The sequence below is a fragment of the Lynx rufus genome, unplaced genomic scaffold, assembly GCF_022079265.1.
Source record: "Lynx rufus isolate CCGP_SWC_20201006 ecotype Redwood Valley unplaced genomic scaffold, mLynRuf1.p SCAF_7, whole genome shotgun sequence".
NCBI lineage: Eukaryota > Metazoa > Chordata > Mammalia > Carnivora > Felidae > Lynx > Lynx rufus.
In genome coordinates this window covers 52,035,500-52,046,091 of record NW_025814889.1, presented here as the reverse complement: position 1 = coordinate 52,046,091, position 10,592 = coordinate 52,035,500, and the positions used below count along the sequence as shown (strand labels likewise).

Genomic DNA, 10,592 nt, shown 5'->3' with positions numbered 1-10,592 from the left:
TGGCCGTATTTCTTGGAAACTACAGTCAGAGTGTTGCTTTTAACAGTAGGCACACAATTAAAAAATGTGAGCATGTGTTTGATTTAAAAGATATATTAAAATTAGGTGTTCTTTTATTTTACACAATAAATTGGCACTTTGTTAAGGAGAAAAGATTCTAAGAAAACAATGAAACACAAGTAGAGAATATATAACTCTAACAGACTAATTCTGATGTCTTTCTTTTGTGTGTCCTTGATACACTATGCTACCTTTGACAACAAAAATGTCCTGCTCTAGTGACAAAGAGGCCCAGAAGTGGCAAAAGATATAGGTAGTTACTGAATAATGCATTCATTGATAGAAATGGTCAAATTATACAGTTTCCTAGTGGATACCATTTTTCTTCATTGAGTGGGACAGTATAAAGTTGGATGTTAATTGCTCCCACAAATATGCTTTTGCTTTTCACAATAAGCATTAAAACATGTCCTTGGAGCTCTGTGACTTCATCATACACCACCTGAAAAGGGAATAATGAAAATATAAATCAGATATGCTTAAATGCACTTTTTAAAAAATATTGCTTTTAATAAAAATATTTAGCCATTAATATCATTTAGCTTGCAATAGATATGTTAATGTAGGATCTTTCATTTCTAACTGTAATTCTGGAAAGCTAAAGGTTCTCTTAACATAATGGAGTTTGATGACAGACTATTTCTCTAAGAAGCTTAGAATTTATTCTGATTCCATTAATAATTGTCCATCCCAAATTTAATATGACTGTAAATTACTCTCTAAGAGGAAATTTAAATACATCACCTTTTAACTGTCCTTGAATTTATTGTGCCACATGGGACCTTGAACATTATCTTTCTTTGTTGAAGACTAATGAGGAGAGCAGGCCAATCTCCATGATTTCCTTGTGTTAATTTAGTGCAGTACAACAATATTTCCTTCTACATGGGAAGAATTAATTCTATGCTAACTTTAATTTATTTAAAATTGTTTAATTTTTAATTATGAAAACACATGCTTATTAAATAAAATATGGATGAAACAAAAAAGGAAAATCTATATTTCCACCATTGGGAGATAATTACAGTTAATATTTTGATGTTTATTTTGTTTTCTATATATAATTACTTTTTAAGAACTGAGCTGTAATTATGCTGTATGTACAGTTTTGTGTCTTGCTCTTTTTCACTTGCTAGTCATATAACTAGTTTCTAAAAAGGGATCTGTTCAACTGTGTGTTATAATTTCCAGGAAGTAAATCATGGGCATTACCACTGGGTGCCTACAGTAGTAAAGAAACTTCAGAAGTATAGTACTATCAAGAAATTAGTTACCCATCATAAAGGGAGGGGAGACCTGTGTATAAACCCAACATGGTTGCCAGGGAAACTCCTCAGAACACATTTAGAAAAGGAGTTTCATATGCTACTACAAACTTGCTTGCTTTTTATAGCCAAGCTACAAGATAGAAATAAAGTGTTCTCTATATGTACAAAAAAGAAGCAGAGGAAACAACTTGAGGGGGAAACCCTTTCAGTCAGTTGGGAGGTCTCCTCAGTGTATATGGATATGGTTTCTGGTCCATCACATTGCATTTGTCTACCATTTATGAACCCATGAAGTTATTGATGAAGTTCCATTCAAGAGCCATCTTTTAGCTGTTCTGAACAATGATTTCCTTATCAAATAAACAATTCAATCAAGGGACATGAGATGTGATATAACAGCTTAATCCAGTCTACCCTGCTTCATGTGACAGCTCCTGGCTACTTCCTCTTCTAGAATCCTATTCTCATTCCAAACAGAATATTATCTTTTCAGTTTCTTAGGACTGCTGATTCAGATTATTCCATTTCACTTATTGAATTCCCCTGAGATAGTAAAGGAGTTTAAGCGCTGCCTTAAAAATCTCAAAACGCTATTACATTAATTATTCTTCATTACCAGCAATGGGATGCCCAGCATAGACTCTGTGAGCCACATCTCCTCCTGAACTCTTATCTTTCCAGGACTATAGAGTAAGCTCCTTTTCTTTTTCTCCACAGTGGCTATTTTGAACTGTTTAAACTATCTTCCATTTTCCTCTCCACAATACTTTCAGCAGATAAACTCATTTATTTTACAGAGAAAATAGATGAAGGGGCCCTTAAAGTGTGACTGTATGTGAAATAGAAAAATGGAATAAACCTAACTATTAGGGCTTTGCAAAAGTCTGGCTTAAGAACTCTGTGAATCATATAAATAAGCTCTAAAGATACAAATTTCTATGACATAATAATTTGTATGCATTTATGGTCACCTATATGTTTTTTCATTTGCATAATAATAATGGTGATAATAATATTTGCCTTTTAGCACTGTGGGGAGAATAAGTGAGATAATCAATGTAAGCCTTACAACAAAGCCTGGTACCTATTGAACACTAATAAATTATAGCTGAGAAAGATCCATCAAATACACAAAAAGGAACAGCTGTTTCTTGCTATTTTGCATTAGTTAACTGGAGAAAACAGTTCCAGACAGAATTGAGCCTCCCTGGTATTTGGCAAATTGAAATTCTCAAAAAATGACTTTAAGAATTAATTGCTTTTCTGGTTAAAATACAAACATTTGAACTCTAGAGGTTACACCCTGTGCTTCATTAGGCAAAAGTTATTTCCTTAAAAGTAACTCAAGTTTTATAAACATGCAATCATTATACATCATAGATAATATAGATCTATTTTAATTGCTTTACTGTATCCATAACATTGTTAAAAAAAAAAAAGCACTCTTATTTGTTGTGATGAGCACTGGGTGATGTATAGAAGTGTTGAATATTATACGCCAGAAACTAATATTACTCTTTATGTTAACTAAGTGGAGCTTAAATAAAAACTTAAAAAATAAAGAAAAAAATAAACACTCTATTCTTACCGCGCAATGACTAATTAGTGGGTAATGCTAGAGAAGTATGCAGATGATTATATTCTTTGAGACTTTTTCACCAAATGATTTAATATGAATATTCTGTCTTCACATAAACAGAACCAAAATGCACAGCTCTTTCCATTTAACTTTATGATACTTTTTACTTATAGACATGAGCCAGGTCTTCATTGCCTTCTGACAAATACTGAATTTGTAGGCTTTAAATTATCACATCAAACAGAAAAAAACCTTGCATAGGGTAATTAATATCTGTTAACTTGTATACAAGCACTCACCATATGTTATTTGCCCTGAGTGCATAGTAAATAATTCTGAAGTGTATTTAGCGTATTTAGCGTGACTTCAGTGGAAGAACAAGAACATGGAAACCAAAATGTGTCTAGTACTGGTGGTAAGGGCAGCAAGGAGGCAGGATAATGAAAAGGAGAGTTCAAAATAAGTGAGAACAGGAAAACTCTGTGGGTGTGGGAGGAAGGGACCAACGGCATAACTTAGTGGGGTCGGTATGAGTTTAGGAATCTGGCAGTTTTTGGGGCGCCTGGGTGGCGCAGTCGGTTAAGCGTCCGACTTCAGCCAGGTCACGATCTCGCGGTCCGGGAGTTCGAGCCCCGCGTCGGGCTCTGGGCTGATGGCTCAGAGCCTGGAGCCTGTTTCCGAGTCTGTGTCTCCCTCTCTCTCTGCCCCTCCCCCGTTCATGCTCTGTCTCTCTCTGTCCCAAAAATAAATAAACGTTGAAAAAAAAATTAAAAAAAAAAAAAGGAACCTGGCAGTTTTGGACTTGAAAACTAGTAGCTGGACCCTGGTCGAAATGTTTGACATCAAGGTCTCAATGTCTTCATTTACAAATCGAGTTTTCATCATGTTATGAATATCAAACGAGAGGATGTTACAGATAACCATAGCTATGACTTACTGAGTGTACCATACGCTTACTGCTATGCTAGATAATCATTCACATTCCGCAAGGTATTTTAAGATCTGTGAAACATGTAGAATGTTCCTGTTCTGTTCTAATTTCCCCTTTATACTTTATAACAGAACAGTACTTAAGAAAGGAATACAACGTACAGTATGCATTGGCTATAACAATATAATTATGCCCTAAAATACGATCTGTTTTTCTAATGAATCATTGCAAAAAATGATGGTTTTTAACCACATGCCAAAGGTAACAGAGTGAAAAAGAGCAAGGGCATTAGCGCCAGGATCCCAGCTCTGTGTCTTAAAAGCTGAAGGGCAGTTTTGTGAGCATGCTTACTGCCAGCCCCACCCACCTCCAGTCCAGTCATGTCTACAACAGGGATCTATACATGATAGGGATTTTCAGGGAGACTGCTGGCAAAGTCTGTTGGGAATCACTCTGGGAAGTGTCAAATAGACAAGTTTGGCCCTGTATCAAAGAAAGTTTAGTATCTAAAGGGTGGATATAAAAGGGACCCTTGGCAGTGTCCCTGACCCAGCCTTTCTCAGTCTGCGTATTAGGGGGAAAGAGAGAACTATGAATAAAAATGGAAATAATTATTTTCATGAAAACCTTTGTAAGACATTGGTGATGCAATGTAATATGCACTTTGTATTCCTTTAAGAGATTTATATAAAAAGGGGAGTGAGGTCATTCTCTCCCACTTCCCAGAACATTGCGTGGCTTCGGCAGTTTAAGAAATCCCAGCCATACTGAGTGGTTGATGTAGCAGTATTTGGGAAGCAAAGCAGGGGACAAGTTAAAAACGAGGTGGATGCCATGTGATAATTTTCTGGGCTTCCGAGAAAACATATGTAAATTGTTGCTGAGGGTGCCCAGAAGTATTTGAGGGGTTTGGCACAGAGATGAGGCCTCCAGCAGCATAATAGAGGGCAAGAGAAAGTAAAACCAGAGTTGAAACCGGTGTACTTTTTTTGGCATTTCTTATAACTATTCTTGTATTGATACAAGACACAGAACAAAATGGGAGAAAAATTAAAATGTTGTCTTCTTTTTATTCTCATCGCTTTCTAAATTCAACCAGCTTCCCCACCAAACTTGTTTATAGGGTGATCATTACTATTAAAATAGTCACTTATCCACATATTAATTAACATTTCTGCTTATTTGAGTTATGTAGAAATCAGAGTGTACTAGGCATGGACTATGGACTATTGTTGAAATAATTTTAAAAGTTTCCAAACAATTTTAAAAGTGTTTTAAATTTATAAACAGTGTGTCCAAGCTACGAGTACTGGCTGACGAAAAAAGCATTGCAGTGATTTCTAATCAATGGGCCACGAATGTGGGAGGACCCAGAATTATTGCAAGCCATCAGAAAACTTATGGAAATAATAAGCAATATAAAATAATCTCCATGCATGTGTATTTACTATTTAAAAATATTGCTTTAAAATATTGCTTGAAATAAATAAAACACAAGTTAATTTAAACTCCTGAATTGTCAGTGGCTTTTTGTCCTTATGTCCCTCCTTGGCTTACAAATGCTGAAGTATAGCATTAAGTCTAGAGAAATTTCTTGATATTGATGTAGGGGGTCTTGTACTGAAAACATATGGAAACAAATGATCTACTATTGGGAGAGTATATCTCTAGCTGCTGATATCATGATAAATAATTCAATTTCAGAAGATCTTTCCTTACTAAATTATATGTATAAATATATATGCATTTTTACACATCCATATAAAGCATCACTTATAAAACTACCCCAAGTATTAAATTCCATAAATCTTTTTAGAAATAGCTAAATTTTAAAGATACTAAAAAAAAAAAAACAAAAAACAAAAAGGTATTTCCTTTGCTCTCAAGAAATTTACAATATACTAGAAGAAAAAAAAGCATGTAGAACTAAGTAAAAGATGGCAAGTGTGGCATAAGAGTCTAGGAGGGAGTAGTTCCCAGAATCCACATTTGAGGTAAGCTTCAAAGTTGACAGAGAAGAGCAGAAAGGGTGAAGGGAACGAGCTCCATCACAGAGGTCCTAAGGATTGTTCAGGGAATGACAAGCTGTCTTATGTGACCTGACAATAGGATTAGGTGTGAAGAAATAAAAGGTAATGAGCACACATATATTCTTGACCTATTTTTTTTAAGTTTATTCATTAATTTTGAGAGAGAGAGAAAGCACAAGTCAGGAAGGGGCAGAGAGAGAAGGAGAGAAAGAGAATCCTAAGCAGGTGCTGCACTGTCAGAGGAGCCCGACACAGGGCTTGAACCCACAAACCATGAGGTCATGATCTTAGTTGAAGTTGGATGCTTAACTGGCTGAGCACGAGGCTCAAACACATGAACTGTGAGAAATCATGACCTGAGCTGAAATCAAATGCTTAACCGACTGAGCCATCCAGGAGCCCCCTGACTTATTTTTGACAAAGTTACAAAGACATTTGGTGGATTGCTTTTTCAATAAATGATGCTTGAGTAATTGGCATTCATAGGTTAAAACAACAACAACAACAACAACAACAAAATGAACTCCAACCTAAACCCCATACTTCATTCAAAAATTAACTCACAATAAATAATGGGCTTAAATATAAAATGTAAAACTAGAAAACAGGAAAACTAGAAGAGAAAATATTTAGGACTAGTGCTAGGTGAAGAGTTCTTAGATTTGCCACCACATATGCAGCCAAAAAAGGAAAAGTTGATAACTTGTACAAAATCAAAATTAAAACTTTTAATTTGAAAGACCCTGAGAAGAGGATGAAAAGTAGTCATGGAAGACAGGTAGAAAATATTTGCAAGCCACTTATTTGACAAAGGACTACTATCCATAATATATAAAGAACTCTCAAAACTCAGCAGCAAAAATACAAACTACTCAATTAGCAAATGAGCAAAGATATGCAGAAACCTATCACTAAAGAGGATGGTAAATAGGCACATGACAAGAAGTTCAGCATCATTAGTTATTAGGTAAGTGCAAATTAAAACCACAATGAGGCACATTCAATACCTATCAAAAGGACTAAAATTAAAAAATAGCTGGCATAGATGCAGAGAAAACTGGATGCATTACTGGTAGGAGTATCAAATGGTATAGAAAAAGAGTATGGCAAGTTCTTTCTTTTTTTTTTTTAAACCTAATATGCCATTACCATATATTCCAGTAATTACATCTTGAGCGGTTATCTATGAGAAGTTACAACTTATGTTTGCACAGAAACTTATCCGTCAATGTTCACAACAGCTTTGTTTGCAATAGCCCAAGCCAAAAATAACCCAGATGTCCTTTAATGGTGAACAGTTAAGGAAAATGTTATACTTCCATACCATGACTATACTCAGTGGTGAAAAGAAAAAAAACTATTGAGACATGCAGCTACTTGGATAGATTGCTAGGGCATTATGGTGAGAGAAAAATGTTAGTCTCAAAGTGTTACAAACTGCATGATTCCATGTATATAACATTTGAAATAACAAAATTATAAAGATGGTGAGATTACTAGTAGACAGTGATGGGGGAGTAGGCATTAGAGTGAGGGATGTGTCTGTGGCTATAATAGAGTAGCACCAAGGGTCTTTGTGATGGAACTGTTCTGGACCTTGATGGGGTGATGGTCACACAAATTTATACATGTGATAAAAATGCATAGAACCAATTGGAATGAAAATAAAAATGCATAGAACTAAATGCAACAAAATGCATAAGAACACATGTAAAACTGGCAAAATGTCAATAAGGTCAGTGAATTGTAATCAATGTCAGTTTCCTGGTTGTGATACTGTACTCTAGTCATGCAAAATGTTACCATTGGGAGAGAGTGGCAAAAGGTTATTTGAATTCTCTCTGTATTATTTCTACCAACTGCATGTGAATTTACAATGATCTCAAAACAATTTTTTTTAGTTTATTTATTGAGAGAGAGAGAGAGAGAACGAGTGTGCAGAGGAGGGGCAGAGAGAGAGAGAGTGGGAGAGAGAGAATACCAAACAGGCTCTGCACCATCAGTACTGAGCTCAATGTGGGGATTGAACCCACAAACTGTAAGATCATGACCTGAGGGGAACCAAGAGTCAGATGCCCAACCAACTGAGCCACCCAGGTACCCCAAACAATCTTTTTAAAAGTATATAGGGATGATACATTATCCATGAGGCAATGAGGAACTTTCAAAAGAAATTTAAATAGTAGAAAAAATAAATATGACTGGCTTTTGAAAGACACCTTAGGTAGAAATGTGAATGATTTGATTGAAAAACACAAGAGGCAGATAGGAGGCTATTCTATAGTAGCCAAAGTCACAGGGACCTCAAACAAAGAAGCAGTGATGGGGCAGACAGAAGATGATGGGTTTAAGAGGCAGGTGGCTGTACATATAAAAAACTTTTAAAATGACAAAACTTGGGGATTAGTGGGAAAAGTGAGTGAGAGAGAGGAAAGTGTCATTAGAAGATATCTTTTTAGATGGGAAACAGAGGAGGGAACTCTGGTTTAAAAGTGCCTAGGAGACATTCAAATGGAGCTCTTTAGTAATCAGGCAGAAGTACAGAAGGTCAAAAATTTAAGGCAGAAGCCAAGGCTTGAGGAATAGATGCAGATGCAACTTACAGAGAGGTGTTAAATGAAAATTTTTAGGTATATAAGATAATTTTGAGACTGTATCTATCAAGAGGAAATGAGGGTAGATCATGGAACAGCAAACAAGAATATTTTTCAGAGGAAGAATGGCAAAGAACAAAATTAAATGAGTGGTTAGAGAAGATGGAGGGAGTTCAGAAGAGGTAAGACTCAAGCAAAAGGGGGGTGTCAAAAAGAGGGTGCAGTTGGCAGCATGGCTGTAGAAATGTTCAGGAGAGTAGAGCCTAAGGGTTCATTAGGCTCATTGAGCAATTAGGAGTCTACTGATGTCACTCTTAATAAAGCAGGATCTTTAAGTTCAAAATCCACACTGCAAAGGATTAAAGAATGAAAAGGAAGTGATGAAGTGAGAGCAGGAAATGTGAGTTACTTTTGCAAAAGTTTGGAGGCAATAGGGAGGGAAAGAAAATGTGGGTGCTTTAGAAAGGCTGAGTTCAGGAGTTTGTTTTGTTTTTTTTTAAATTTCTGACCTAACCAGTGGATGAAGTAGCCTTAAGAAAGGCAAACAAATTAACATCCAAGCAAGGTACAGAGGAGATGAGAAGGGATGGAGTCAGGAGAATAAATGTAGGGTTTGCCTCAGAAAGAAGTTAAGGGTTTGGATATTCAAATTGTGAAATACACGTGAATTAGAGAGCTATATATACTATAAATTAATTTTATTGGTGGTTTGTACTTGTTTATTGTTTTTCATTTTTTCAAAGGAGATTTTATGAAGTTTATTGTTATACACAGGATATACTATGATAAAGTTATTAGGTAAAGAAAACCAGGTAAGGGAAAATAAGGTTAGAGAAAATAAGATGAAGTCAGGTTTAATGTTAGGCAAAACAAACGCCATCGTGGGCTCTTGCTGGAGGATAGCCAAAATTTGAAAATTGGTTCATAAATGCTTTGAAAGCGGAATCTGTATTTTCCAGTTCCCATAGCATCGAGAACAGTGATCAGCACACAGTGGCTATTTTGTGAAATGTCTTCCCTTTATGGAATAATGCTTCCAATTACTGCACATTTTCCATATTTGGTTGTTAAGCTGAAAAATGGTAAGAAAAATACAAAGCGACCGGACAAGAGATGAATCATACTTACAATTTCATTATAAGTGGGGTCGGTACATTTTGGAACAGATTTTGTTTTCCTCCTACGAACTTCACTGGGATATGGTAAAAGATAAAATTCAACATGTGCACTGGGCGCAGAGCCATCTGGGAGATGCTGCAAAGGAAAATGGTTATAAATATTAATGTGTGTTGCTATCAAAGAACACAAATACAGAGCTACTAAATATCGAGACCAAAGGCAGGATCAAAATTTATTACAGTACTGTTTACCAGAAAATAAGAGAACAATCAAAAGAAATTCATCATTGCTCAAAAATATTCCCAAAGCACAGTGTAAAAGAGTAAAATCATCGATCTTAAATTAAGTGTTGTGTCAGAGAACTATATTTAAAAGCTTATTAAATGTAATTTACTTTAGTTTTTTATGGTAGAAAATAAATTTGCAGTTCTGACAGAAATGGTCAAGAGATAAATATAAACCACAGGCAGAGATAGGAATTAAGTGCCTCAGGATACTGTCCACCACTTGAAAAGTAAAAAATGCAAGTTTAACACATAAAATAAAATGTAGCATTTAATGATAAGCATATGCATATTATGTAATATCACATTTTAAAGCAGAATGTAATTAATATACCAGTTAGACCTGCAACTTTAATATAGTTAAAAGATTTTAAGATAGTTATGATAATTTTATTATAAATTACCCTAAAATATATTGGATAACCCCTTTCAAACTGTATTCTTTATTTTATTATTATTATTATTATCATTATTTTTTTTTATTTTGAGAGAGAGAAATATAGATTGAGCTGGGGAGGGTCAGAGAGAGAGGGAGACACAATCCCAGGTAGGCTCCACACCCTCAGTGCAGAGCCCAATGCCGGGCTTGAACTCACAATCTGTGAGATCATGACCTGAGCCAAAATCAAGAGTTGCATGTGTAACTAACTGAGCCACCCAGGCACCCCTCAAACTGTGTTCTATGGAGCCTCTAAAGTTGCCTAAAATACTGCCTGATGGGTAGATT

The 10,592-nt window shown here is 35.5% G+C and overlaps 1 protein-coding gene across 2 annotated transcripts in view; it reads right to left on the bottom strand.

The window, feature by feature from the left end:
* Window positions 1-349: 349 nt before the first annotated feature.
* Window positions 350-10,592, bottom strand: part of PIK3C2G (phosphatidylinositol-4-phosphate 3-kinase catalytic subunit type 2 gamma) — a 337,991-nt gene continuing 327,748 nt past the window's right edge. For both annotated transcript variants that reach the window (XM_047066883.1, XM_047066884.1), the window contains 2 exons: window positions 9,591-9,716; window positions 350-502 (listed from right to left, as the gene is read on the bottom strand). In XM_047066883.1, the coding sequence (XP_046922839.1) occupies window positions 350-502; window positions 9,591-9,716 (279 nt within the window). The remainder of the gene's footprint in view (window positions 503-9,590; window positions 9,717-10,592) is intronic.